This window comes from Chlamydotis macqueenii, chromosome Z (genome assembly GCF_036417535.1).
Source record: "Chlamydotis macqueenii isolate bChlMac1 chromosome Z, bChlMac1.mat, whole genome shotgun sequence".
In the NCBI taxonomy this organism is placed as follows: domain Eukaryota; kingdom Metazoa; phylum Chordata; class Aves; order Otidiformes; family Otididae; genus Chlamydotis; species Chlamydotis macqueenii.
This window is the reverse complement of record NC_141593.1, coordinates 7492848-7506746: the sequence shown is the minus strand read 5'-3', so window position 1 is coordinate 7506746 and position 13899 is coordinate 7492848. Positions and strand designations below refer to the sequence as shown.

At 46.3% G+C, this 13899-nt stretch overlaps 1 protein-coding gene across 10 annotated transcripts in view; it reads right to left on the bottom strand.

Moving 5' to 3' along the window:
- CELF4 (CUGBP Elav-like family member 4) overlaps positions 1-13899 on the bottom strand; it is a 710880-nt gene that overhangs the window by 70098 nt on the left and 626883 nt on the right. For all 10 annotated transcript variants that reach the window (XR_015261394.1, XM_086769886.1, XM_086769887.1 and 7 more), the window contains exon 7: positions 2653-2800. Coding sequence is in view for 9 of the 10 variants with exons in the window: in XM_086769886.1 (XP_086626012.1) it covers positions 2653-2800 (148 nt within the window). In the remaining variant the exon portion in view is untranslated. The remainder of the gene's footprint in view (positions 1-2652; positions 2801-13899) is intronic.

The window sequence follows — 13899 nt, the reverse complement described above, 5'->3', positions numbered from 1 at the left end:
GCTTGCTCAGAGGTTGTGTGAAACATTTCCTGTGGGTCTTATCACAAGCTTTGTGAGTGTTGTAGTAATACAAGAAGTCATTTCAAAGTCTAAACTTTTCACCCAAGGAATAATTGTCAATGGACATTTCCACAGCCTGTTACAGAGGTTTTTTCGTGAAGGAAGCTACCCACTCAAGGTAAGTCTGCAATAATGCCAAAGTGCGTAGGCCCCATGATTGAAAAGATGCCATAAGGAGAACGCAAAATCTGCCACCATGAAACAGAACAAGGGACTATCTAAACCAGCATCTCATTTTTGATAATGACTAGTCATGGGTGCTCTAGAAAACATGTAAAAAACATGAGCTTTCCTCTCCTATATTCTGACAATAGGAGTTTAAGAGTCCCCAAAAAGCATATCGGAAGAGGAGCAAAGCTTACACAGAAGAAAGGCTGGGCTATTTTTCATGTGCTGGGTATCATAGCAGGCACAGAATTTGGCTGTTGTACTGGTATTTACACACCTATGTCACAGAACTCGCTTATTCTTCAGACTTATTTATATGCAAAGGAGCTTGTGCTCTTTTGTGGTGGGGCCATCACAAACCACTGCCTGGAGTCAGCTTTCCAGGCCATGAGAGCATTTGAATTCCAGGCAGTCTTTGTTTGACGTTCTCTCTGCTCCCACCAACACAAAACAAATCTAGCTAATGCAAATATGATAATCTTTTCAGCAGCGGGTTTAAAGGGTGCACATATAATTAAGCCACTTTTCTATTTGGATTTGCAGTAGCTCCATCGACTTGTTGTTTATACATTTATCGTTGTGTAAACATATATTTCAAAATGTGTGGTATAAAATTTTTGAGTCAAGCGCTTTTCCTTGGCTCTCCTTATGTTCACATGGAATAAGACCCGCCTTTCTTTCTCTCCCTTTCCCCCCCCATCATGTTCTAATACAAGCAAAGGAAAAGACACATATCTGATCCAATAGCTGCTGACATTCTTCCCAGCTACAGATTGCAAAGAGATGCTAAGCTGTGTGTGAACGGGGAGGTTTTCTTTGGCAGAGAGGGGTTAGCAGAGCTCAGTTCATTAGGAACCGCCCCCAGGCCTGCACTGCTGTGGTGCCTTGTCTCCCTGCCATCCTGTGTTTCTCAGCCATGAGGCACCTTTCCTGGCTGCTTTGTTAGATGGCCCTTTCCTGCTGCAAGTCTGGTATAGACCTCTTCATGTTTGCCAATGAAGCTGCCCCTTTCCTCTCTTACAGCTCTGCTCCAGAGTTCCGGATCCCACTCTGCCCACCGCTGCCTGTACCACAGCTGGCTCAGGCATGGCTCACTCCTCCCATGTCTCAACCCAAACCTTTGTTGAGCTGGTCCCCTCCAGGCCAGCTTGATGCTTCAAGGTTCACACAAAGGTATTGGTATGCCACATCTTTCTGAACACAATCCCATCCCTAGTGCCTCTCACAGAAACAAACTGCGTCACCCTGGAGACCCTTCTATCCCAATCTGTCCCTTAGAAATGGTCCTCTGAAGATGCACCTTTGAGTACTCTGCCCCCATACCAGACTCAGTGGTATATCGCAAAGCTCTCCAAATTCTCACTTCTTTCCTGTCATGGTTTGGCCTCACTTTCCCTGCTGCTCTATTTCCCTACTGTTAGGCCACATGCCACTCCATGACTACCAGTCCTGCTGGTTTCTTGACTTGTTCCTGCCCAAATGATTTCTCTGTGCTTCAAGCCCCGGGAAAGTTGGTCCTGTTTCCATCTCAGCTTAATTCTCTGCCCACTGATCCATATTCTGGAGCTCCTAGCACGGGCTTCTTGTGACACCTCACAGCCTAGCCAGATCCTGACAGCCCTTCATTGACTACCTATCTCTGCTCCAGCAGCCAGAAACCTTACCAAACACATTCCAGGTAGCACCAGAAGTCTTCCCTCAGTATCTCCTGTCCTATTTCACAGCAGAAGAAAGACTTACATGTCCCGAAAGCAGAGCTCATCTCATTAGTGATATTGCATCCTACCACAAACCTTATTTTGTTTTTCTTTGGACCAGCCTGGCTGTGACAACACCAGCACACCCTTGCTCATCTATATGCACCACCAATAAACCAGTGTAGGTCACTGGGGAATGTTTTGTGCCATTTGGACGGTGCTCAGGGCTAAAGGAAAGTTGTGTAAGGGATATAAAGCTGAGAGGGAAGGCTCATGGCTGAGATCCCTTTCCAGTGACTTCCCTGCCAGCACCCTCTCCTCCTCTCCAACAAGTCTGTTGCACCCCAGCTGTAGTAGGTCTCACTCCTCTTGCTCTCTTCACCCACCAGTGAGTGCCACTTGGGACAGGGCATAGCTAGCCCAACCACCCACTGCTGGCAAGCCGTTTGGCTTTGCCCCTACAACTATTTCACGATACGGAAGCCGATGTTCCGTTGGCCTCAGCCCTGGAAAAGGCAGTAACAGCCTTTCTCTGCCGCTTTCCCCCTCTCTCAGACCACAAAAAGATCTGGTTAACTCCACTCCTCACTTCTGGCAACCTTCACCAGTGAGACCAAGATTTCAGTATTGGGGTCGAACCTGCCAGCTAACATGTCCTGCCAAGTTTCCTTTGGGATGTGGCCAGATTTTCCTGCCTTTCACCCTCTCCACCCTCCTTGCCCCTTACCTGAGGTTGGTGTCATGGGGGCAGCTGCCAGCCCGTTCATGTTCAGAGCCGCCATCTGCTGCATCTGGGCCGCGGCAAAGGCTGCCATGGGGTTCAGGTAGCCACCCTGCGCCACCGAGGCCATGATCGCGGCTTGCTGCTGCATCAGCTGGAACAAAGAGAGCAGGGAAAAAATATCACGCAGTCACCACCGAGGCAGCCCACAGTACCAGGATGGGGACCGTGGACTGGGGTGGGAGGCAACGCTCTATTTTGGGATGCCTGTGGTACCCCCCAGCCCGGCCTTCCTCCTCACTATAGGGGCAAGAGGCAAAATACATCTTTGCATCTTGGGGTCTTTGTGGTCCCCACCCCCATTATGTGTTTCCCAGTGTGGAGTCCAACAATGAGCTGGACTGAGCCCTCTGACTCCCTGGCCCTTCCCTGATGAGAAAGGCAGAGAAAAGACTTTATTCGCTCCTGAGCAGAGAGGTATCATTGTTTATGTTGCTTGTAGCAAAGCTCTGGGAAAGCACTGGTGGCTGCTGATGGGAGACAGCATACGTCAAGTGGTGGGGAGAGGGTATCTCTTCTCCAGAGCACCAAGCTTAGCTAGTTCTCTGGGAATAACTAGATTTCTTTCCCTGTGTCAGTTGCAAAAATATTTTTTTTTTTTTTTATGCTGCTGCGAGGCCTCTCGTAGGCACTGAGCAAAACCGTGACCAGAACTTCAAACCAGATTACAGCACCTATTTCCAACACAACCAAGCAGAGACTCCCAGAAGAGCTATACAAGAGAAGGGAGCTCCCCTACTTCAGCAAGATTAACACTGCATAGAGGAAAAAACCCTTCCCTGTGGTTTGATCTGAGATTATTTCATTAATTTTATTTTTTTTTCCAGAAAGTGATCAAAATGCTCCTTCTTTTAGAGTACCTAAAAAAGGCCGAAATGAGGAATTTGGTCTGTATTTTCAAGCATTTGGGAGTACAAGTTTTGGAAAAGAGTGGTGGTGAATGGTTACGTATGCTGGAAATGCTTCTTACATTAAAATCGGACTTTGCTATCATTATTTTACACTCTGAACCTAGCACACAGTCATTGCAGTTCATGTGTGCAGTACGGCTGCAATGAGCTTATAAAATGCTCCTGGTGTGAAGAAGGCAGCTTGGATGAAACTGCCTCTTGTCCCCTTCCCTGGAGCTGCACGAAAAGCCAGATGAGGTACATCTGATTCCACATCCAGGCCCCACAAGGGACCAGTGGTGGATGCTGAGTGAAAGTGTAGAGGAAAGAAGATGGGCAGAGAGCGAAACCTCACTCTGTTCAATCCCCAACCTCTGGTAATGTGTGACTTGATGATAATAGTGGAGAATTAAACTGTTTTTCTGCAGTGATTTTAGAAGTGAGTCGTGTCTTTGCTGTCTCCAGAATTGGAGTACCTGTGTTTTACTGCTCTCTGTGATTTCACTCTCTCTTTCATCAGGAAATTACCCTCTGATGCTGTTGTTTAAGCACATGGGACACGTTTCTCAGCATTAAACAGACCTCAAAAGTCATGGCAAGGAACAGACTGTTCCCTACTGTTTGGTTTAATATTGAAATATTGACTAAATTAGCTGTTCATACACATACACACTAAAACAAATCCTTGAGATCACTGTGCTCATTCAAATGCTGAAACTTTCCTTGTCACCATCTGCGAAGAGACCTAAGTGAATCATGCTTTGCCACTGACCTGCTGTATCACCCTGCATAAGTTGTGTAAACTAGCTGTGGTTTCTCCAGTGATAAAATGGGACATGGGGCACCTGTGTCCCCACGTAGGAGTGCCTTCAGATCTATAGAGGAAAAGTGCTGTACTAGAGTTGAGTACTATTATTTTTTGTAGCCTAATGCAGATTGGTGGCAAGTTGGTGGCTTTCCCTTTGATAGTTAATTACCTCTTTTTATTATACCCTGCATAAGACACTTTCACAATTTAATTAGTGATATCCTGTTCTTTGTAATTACTGATTGAGTGATTAAACAATCTTTTCTATTCTAGCACAATGCTGATTCCCATTTAAGGAGTACATCTGTTTCTGGGCATCATTTGAGTTTATTCTCCAGAGGAGGCATTGAGCAGGTGAATTTAGTAAGTATCACAACAAAATGAGTGAGGAAGTGGGAATCTATCCATCTTCAACACTGGATTGGCTCCAGCACTAGGAGTGCTGACCCCTATCTCATTTTCTGTGCTGGGTATTTCCACCTGCGGACAGCTGAGGATATAACTGGCCAGTTGCAAAAATGATGGCCAAGATCTGTGCCTACAGGATCTGTTCAGCTCTGCTGATCAAAGTAGCATCTTTCTGAGATGGACGGAGTTGCAAGGGCTGGGGACAGGCCTAGTCTGGCCTTTGCTGAATTTTCTCTTTGTTTCTCCAAAGCTGTCCAGAACTGCATGAACAAACCCACCTCAAAACATGGAGTGATGTATGGCTGGTCATGTGTGTGCCCGGGTTCGTCTGGCTGGCAGATAACAGCCTGGTATTTGTACCGGAGACCTTCTAGGGCAGGCAGGGGTCTATGTTTTCACATTTCGTGTTGTCACATTCAGTAAACTAAATACAGATGGGGTTTCCTCTGAGCTAGTCACCTATTGCAGTTGATGTGATAACAGGCAGAGGAGTCTAGGCCAAGATTCATCTCTCCTTTCTGTACCCAAATGCCTGTGAGCAGATGAACTGCAGCTTTGTTTCTCCCTACTGACCGTGACTGTAGCCCCAGGTGATCAGTCCAGCTGCACGTACCAACACAGACAGATGAAATCATTGCACCCCTTAGCTGGCCCTTGGCAGATATTTTCGGACCTCAGTTCCTAACCATCTAAAAGACAAGTGTTAATCCTTTTTCCATTTCACCTGTGCTGCAAGAGAATCAGAGCTCTACCTAAAAGATACCGCGCTGCCAATGGTGGTACAAATGATTGTGCTGCTCCAAAGCCAACCTCCATTTTGCACTCAGCAGAGCCAGGCAAACACTTGTGATATTATTTATGGCTTATGCAACTTCTTCTCCTGCTTATGGATATCTCTAAGCTATTCAGACTTAACTCTACAGAGGCAGGTGCTCCTCCTGGTTTGCAAACCAGGTAGCCTGACTTTGTGGCTTTGTGTGCGTTCAGAGGGCCGATAAATTTGCACTGGAAGATGCATGCTTGTAGAATACCCCTTGGCGACATGTTTCCTCCTTTTTGCAGTGTAATGTCATTCACACATTTCTTACACAGACCTTCAGAAAGAAGAAGGTATTTTCTCTCTCCTTAGGAGAAGAACTTGATGATCCTAATCTGCTCACCGATGCTGAAGGTGCAGGGTCTTCAGCCTGGTGGGTTTCAATGAAACACTTAAAACTGGCCATACTCCCACAGAAACTGAATTAAGAGCTTGAGGAACAAAGAAGTTAAATTGAGCTTAAGGTTAAAAAGCTAATGCAGTAACCTGTGATTTAGGAAACTAGGTTGGGTTGTTCCTGCTAAAGCAGGCATCCTGCATGGAGTGATCACCCCATTTCTGTTATGGTCAGTGCTGTGAAGATACCCAAGATGCCCTGGAGACCTGGAAACTCCCCTGGCACGGTGAAATGAGCTGGAGCCCTGTACCTTATGACCCAGAGGACATACACATCGCTGCAGCCTTCAGAGCCAGCCAGTGGGTTAAAGCAGGGTCTCCTCCAGAGCTGGAAGGAGTATAGCATCCCATTCTTGAACACAGCCATGCACCCCAGCTAACTGGCTTTGCTTCCTTGACTAAAGAGAGGAACCCAGTCACGTCTCAGCCACATCTGGACATCACAGCCCTTGGCAACACTCCTGTCATCCATCTGCTGTCATGTTCCCAGTTCATGCCCTTCCCTCTCTGGTTGGAGGTGCTCAAGGTTAAATGTTAAAGGGGAAGAGGAGGGCAATCCTTCCCAGTTGCTGATGGCCACAGCCTGGCTGAGTGCAGCGGCATCGCAGGGCTGGGAGGATGGGAACTCTGTCACCTTGAAAGAAGCTGACGGCACAGACTTACTTCCTTCCCCCTAGGATGGCTCTAGGGAAATTTGCAAAAGAAGGGCAAGTCCTGTAAGGGTCACCAGTCTCCCTTATAAAACCTTTGGGACATTCCCAAATGAGCTCAAATAAAAGTCACTCCACTCCTTCCCCAGCTCCTCCTGAAGACAAATGTCCCATCAACTCTCCTTTCACTTTGAAAGAGGCCCAGTGTATGGTCCCAGTTAATAAAGCTGTAGAAAGTGAGGCAGTGACCCCACCAGAGGAAAATCAATAGCAGCAGGGCTCCTGGGTATTGTGTACTTTAAAATATGCCATTTGAAATGCAGATTTCCCCTGCCTGGGTTGGGGCCACAGAGCACTAATCAGAAAGGCAGCAGCCTTATTATCTTAGGCTGATCCAAGGGGATGGAGAGGAGCTTTTCCCTTCCTCGGCTGAAAGGACATATTTCCTTTTGCTTCTCTTACTTCCTTGGCATGATCTTTCCCTCAGCATTTAGAGCTTTTTCCCGTCCAACCTAACCTTTACTGTTGCTCAAATATTTATCTTCTGAGGAGACCAGGAGATGCTGCCAAACTGGTTCATACTCGTGGGAGCACCTCAAGAGCTATAAGCCTGGAGACCTCATCCCAGGGCTTGAAAACTGATGGAGCAGTTGGAGAGGCACTGATAAGGCCATCCAAAGTAGGGGAAGAGGTGGTAGTCATGGCTGGTCAACAGAGAGGTGGGAGGATTCATTTCACACACCTTTTTGGTACCTCAAGTATAGCCAGCTCTGTCATCAGTGGATGGATAGGCATCTCCACAGGCTTATCCACCCTATCCTATCATAGGAGACTAAGATAAAAACCAGTAAAGGATGTAGCACAGCTGTGTCAAAGCAAGAGCTTGTCAGTTCACATCTCCCTCTCCATATCTTGCTGCTACATTTGCACCAGGACAGATGCATGTTCGATGCTGCCAAGCACCAGCTCAGGAGCAACACCAGCAGAGCGTTAACCACACAGCACAAAAACATGGTGCTTACTCTCGGTTTTGCTCCCAAAAGTGGTTCCCTGTGTGGTCATTGTCAGTGTAGTGGTGTAGATAGCACTGGGAATGGGATGGCCACCTCTGGCATCAAGTTGCTATTAGACAGCAGGGTCGTGCAACTGCACTCAGCAAAAGGAAATATTATCCTTTTCTAAAAGGAGGAACAGGTACATGGACAGATGAGGTGACTTACTCAGGGCCAAAACCTCCTGCTAGAAATAGGACAAGGATGCTACAGCCTGCCTTCCTCAGCCCCTCAAAGAAATATGTGTGAAACTGAAGAAGGGGAAGAGGAGAGAGAAGGATTATTTCTGATGCGCTCTTTTTGACATAGCATGATCATTGCCCTTGGAGACGGCTTACTCTGAACAATTTGATGACCTCCTCATTTTTTCATAGTTATTTTCTATCCTTGTCTCCGAACCACATGATGTGTTGTTTGACTTTTCAAATTCTTCATTCAGTAATAATAATAAAAGTAATAACAGCATCCCACGCTTCCCACTTCTAACGATCTATACAAACACTTAGCTAATTAATCCTCATGGTATCCCTGTGATAGAAAGAGGTAAGTAGAGTGATCAATCAAGCAGTAAGAGGACTCGTATTTGGTAAAATCATAGAATTGACAAATTCACGTCTGTTTTGCCTAACTGGCCATTGGGAAATAAAACCAAAAATATCTCCCAAACCCTCAAACAAACAGAAGGTATTCTGTAAAAAATCACAATAGTCCTTCAGACATTTTAAATCCCTTCTTGGAAACAGAAATTTCTGCTTTGAAAATAAAATTTTAATTTAATTAAGATTAAAAAAAAACCCCTAAACTAATGTGCAAAATTGGGATGTGTATTTCTGAATCCTGATATACAATAATTTGGATTTATAAATTCCTGAGAACTGTGGGGAAAAAAAAAAACAACCCTTACAAAAAAAGTATATAGAGCCCAAATCTGACGAGTGTTCATTATTTCTGAATTACCATGGAGGTGATGATCAGAAATATGGTATTACCCCTGCTACAAAGTATTGTGTCTTCAAAATAGCTTCCTCTTCTGGAATAGATCAGAAGCAGTGATTTGCATAACAGGTAGTATTTACCAAATATACTGTCCCATTTTTGGTCATTTAAATGTAATAAATAGTATATGCAGAAGACAGTCTATATTCAGTAAATTTTCCCTGATTTCATAGGGTTCACTGAATTTTTTAAAGTATCCATCCAAAATAATTTCAGAGTATGAACTGAATAAATATTGGAAGAACCAATTCTTCCCTTCAGTGCTACCTCATATCATTTAGCAGAAATAGCCTTTCATCTCCACAGGAGCTGGGATGGGGAGGCAGAGAGGAGCACCACGGCTTTTACGGTCAGCATGGTAGGGACTGCTGCCCTGACTTCTCAAGATGACCACTTGAGATGTCTGGGTGCTACACAGCGCTGAATGTTCCCATATTTGTTGCAGATTTTGTTTGTGGTTCAGGAGCTGCAGCCATTTGTACTTTTTCAGAGTGAATGGAGCTGGGATTTACTGATAGGAAAGGACTTGCTCCAGGATGCAGAGCAAATGTTATGGTTGCCTATGTTGCCCCTATCCCCATCTGTCTGTTTTTACTCACTAACTCTGTGCCCGTCCCCTGCTGCAGGATGCAATCAGTCCCATGGCTGGAATTTGGCCAGGAGACCGTGGCTAACACTCCCACCCCATTTTTTATGCAAACTTGATTTATGACTTTGATCTTATTTTAAATAATTTAAAAATTAAATAATTTATACAGTATCTGTCATTTTCCAAGGCTCCTTCCTTTGTTCTTTTTTTTTCTCTTCTGCATTTTCCCATCTTCCCAATCCTTTTAGGTCTGGGCACGTTTCCTTATCTGCTTGGTGGGGCAGCACTGACATCAGACAGCTGCTAACTACTTGCTGCTTTCTTCATAGACGGAAGATCTGCAGGAACTTTTGTCACTGTTGCTTATATGGGTCAGGACTATACTACCACCATTCATAACCTGGTTTGATTTTTACTGCTCATGGCTTTGGACTTGGCCACTCCATCGCTTCCCAGGGACTAGGAAGGTGTGTGGTGCTGCTCTGGGCTGCAGTGGTGCTGCTCTGGGCTGCAGTGTGCGCCTGTGAGTTGGTTCTTGGCCACTGAGCATGAGTCTCCTTCTCTCCATGCTGAGCCCAGATCTTTACCTTAAGCTGGCCTCAACTGAGACTGCAGAAACCACTATCAATACCCAGCTGATGTAAATCCGCAGTAAGCTGGCAACAAAAAGGACTGTTTCCCTATATATGTGTGAACTAAAATAAAGAATTGCCCCATAAAAGGAGGAATTATAGTACGGGAAGATATTGCTGAAAAGAAAAAACCTAAAACAATGAAAAAAAACCCCTGAAACAGATTAGTATAGGGGCTCTGGGAGCTTTAGGGAGCTGTGAAACCTGACTTGCCTTGAGCTGCATACAAAAGAGGTGAGGTGGGTCTGATGTGACTTTCTGTGTCACTGAAACAGCAGACAGAGCTAGTGCCAAGCTTTGTCTGGTCTGCTTGCAGGTGGCACATGAAGAGGGGAGGCAAAAACCACACACAGAGGAGAACCGCCTTTGCTTCCTGGTATTTTTACCTCTGGATCTGAGGCCATATGGCTGCTGAACTCGAGGACCAGTTGCTTAGCCGATATGAGGCTGTGGCTGCTGTCAAGGTTAAAGTTTCTCAAGCTGAGGTTGAGTGGCTTGGCAGCAAGCAGCAGCGGGGAGTGAACTGTGACACGGCCATTTGCTGAGCTGCAGAGGAGGGAACTCAAAGAGGAGCTGGGGCCCAAAGCAGTCCTGGTGGCAACGCTAATGGCTGTCAGTCACTGATGGACTGAGACCCTTGTCGCCTCTCCTCAGTGGTGCTGTGGGGTTTGCAAATCCACGGCTGCCCACTCGTCTCTGAAACAGTTGCACCATGTGGGTTTCTGCTGCAGTGCACCTTGGTGCACGGACACCTTTTTGCAGGAGCTAATCCCATCCCAGTGATGTGTATGATACCTCTCTGGGGGAGATTCAGCAAGAAACCGCTGCCTAGGGGATGTGACAACCTCCCCTATGGGGATGGACCATTAGAAACTATTGATTAACAAGCTCTTATGGGATTGCTTAGGAACTCTTATATGGAGACATCAGTCAAGCCCAGACTCTTATTCCAGGGATAGCTGGAAGGACAGGTTACGAGCAAAAATCACAGAGCTGAGTATCTCATGCTAGTCCTGGCCTTACTACTAAGCACTGAGGCAGTTTTTAAACTTGTGTTACCATCATACCCTTGCATCAAAACCCATGGAAAGACCACATAAGAGAGAGCTGTGTCCCTGAGGGAGAAGGGAAAATAAGTAAGTCTGATCACCAGCTTTATTTGTACATGGGGAAATGGGTCAAACGATTCACCCAAGGTCACACAAGTTGCTGGTGGCAGTGGCATCAGCTGTCACTGCTCTTGCATTTTCACTGTTTCAGCCTCCTTCCTCTTGACTTGCCTTAGCTCTTCAACTTCAGTTCAGGCTGAATAAAACTGCCCCCCTTTTCCCTCTCCCCTATCGATCCCTCCATCTCCCGCTGGCATTTGTGAGGTGCCAATCACCCTGATATCTAAGAGCCAGCAGTCCAAGGTGGATTAATCAGGACGAAAGGAACGTCACTAAGCCTCAGCGCTCCCTTCCTTTCCTTTTGTGTGAGACTGTGAGATGAAGCAGATAGGGAGAGACACAGATGGGGAGGCTGATTGAGAGACAGCATCTGAGCACGCTCTGGGTGTACAGACGCCACACGGAAATGTGATCCCATCGTTTAGACAGCTCTGAAGTCCCCAGGGTAATTGGTGTCACCAGCTTGTCATATCCAATGGGTCAAGATCTAAAACTTATTCTTTCCTCCTTATTAGCATATTTATCAGAAAAAAAAAATGGGTCCAATTCTGTTTTCACAGGAATCAATAGGTAAAAATATTCATTAGTTTCAAGTGGAGCGGGAGCAGACTCAGGAATTGTTTTCACTCTTCCTTCAGAAATAAATCCTTACTCAAGCAGCTACCATCATAATGTTCTGTATTATCTGGTGAGAAATAGATGGAGGGAACTTTTGTGGTGTAAATGTGCAGACCTCATCCTCTTTTGTATCAGTATAAATCTGGGAGGACTCTATTATCATGGCAATTAGAAGAATTACTCTAGATTAATATCAGTGCAAGAAGACTTTTCAGCCCAGAGCATCAGGACAGTGGTGTCTTTACCACCTCTCCAGCTGCCTGATGAATGCCTGTAGCATAACTCTGGAACCTCATCTCCTGCCTGACAGCCTCTGCAGATGTTTGTCCTCAGCTGCCCATGGGTTTCCTCCTGTTAATTCCTCTGGTACACAGGGGCACAGATGCTGCATTCTCCTGCCAGGCTGTTGGCCACTGGCCTGGGCTCAGCTGTGATTTACTGTTTCTTTTCCCCTTCCTGCAGCCTTCCCCAGCCAGGAGAACAGTTAAATACAGCCAGGCTGGGGAGGGGACAGCTCTTCTGTTGTGTGAGGAGGGGAGCAGGGGACAAAGGAAGAGGTAAAGATTTTCTTTGATTTGGAATTTAAGTTAATAGGGAAAATGAAAGGGAAATGTAATTTGTCTAGTGGAAAAAGGGAATTTAAAAAGTTCAGAATAGCACCAGAGGGTACATCGGTCAGGTGAGCTCTCTGCTGACTGGAAAAAGGGAAACATTGCATGCATTTTTAAAAAGGACAAAAAGGAGGATCCTGGAAACTACCGACCTGTCAGCCTCTCCTCTCTGCCCAGGAAGATCATGGAACAGATCCTCCTAGAAGATACACTAAGGCATTTGGAGGAGACGGAGCTGATTCAAGACAGCCAGCATGGCTTCACCAAGGGCAAGTCCTTCTGACCAACCTAGTGGCTTTCTATGATGGGGTTACTACATTGGTGGATGAGGGAAGAGCTACAGATGTTGTCTATTGGGACTTCTGTAAGGCTTTTGACAAGGTCCCTTACAACATCCTTCTCTCTAAGTTGGAGAGATACAGATTTGATGGGTGGATTCTTCAGTGGAAGAGAAATTGGTTGGATGGTTGCATCCAGAGGGTAGTGGTCAATGGCTCAATGTCCAGACAGAGGTCGGTCACAAGTGGTATCCCTCAGGGGTCCATACTGGGACCAGTACTGTGTAACATCTTTATCAATTACAGGGATAATGGGACTGAGTGCACCCTCAGCAAGTTTGCAGGTGACATCAAGCTGAGTGGTGTGGTTGATGCCCCTGAGGGAAGGAATGCCATCCAGAGGGATCTGGACAAGCTTGAGAAGTGGGCCCATGTGAACCTCATGAGGCTCAATAAGACCAAGTGCAAGGTCCTGCACATGGGTTGGGGCAACCCCTAGTATCAATAAAGGCTAGGGGGGGGATGAAGGGATTGAGTGCAGCCCTGCCAAGAAAGATTCGGGGGTACTAGCGGATGAAAAGCTCAGCATAAGCTGGCAATGTGAGCTCACAGCCAAGAAGGCCAACCGCTTCCTGGGCTGCATCAAAAGAAGCGTGGCCAGCAGGTCGAGGGAGGTCATTCTTCTCCTCTATTCCACTCTCCCAAGACCCCACCTGTGTCCAGCTCTGGAGCCCCCAACATAAGGAGGATGTGGACATGTTGGAGCACGTCCAGAGGAGGGCCACAAAGATGATCAGAGAGCTGTAGCACCTCTCCTATGAAGAGAGGCTGAGAGAGTTGGGATTGTTCAGCCTGGAGATTGCGGCCTTCCAGTACTTAAAGGGAGCCTATAAGAAAGATGGGGACAGATTTTTTAACAGGGCCTGTAGGGATAAGACAAGGGGTAATCATTTTAAACTAAAAGAGTGTTAATTCAGACTAGGTACAAGCAAAAAATTTTTAACAATGAAGGCGATGAAACACTGGAACAGGTTGCCCAGCGAAGTGTTTGATGCCCCATCCGTGGAAAATTCAAGGCCAGCTTGGAGTAGGCTCTGAGCAACCTGATCTGGTTGGAGACGTCCCTGCTTCTTGCAGGGGGGTTGGACTAGATGGTCCCTAAAGGTCCCTTCCAACCCAAATCATTCTATGATTCTACAATCTTGACTCTACACGGTCTATGGAAAGGGCGAGCTGAGTTGTACCAAAGTGCTCAGTGTGGCATAGGACAGTCAGTCAG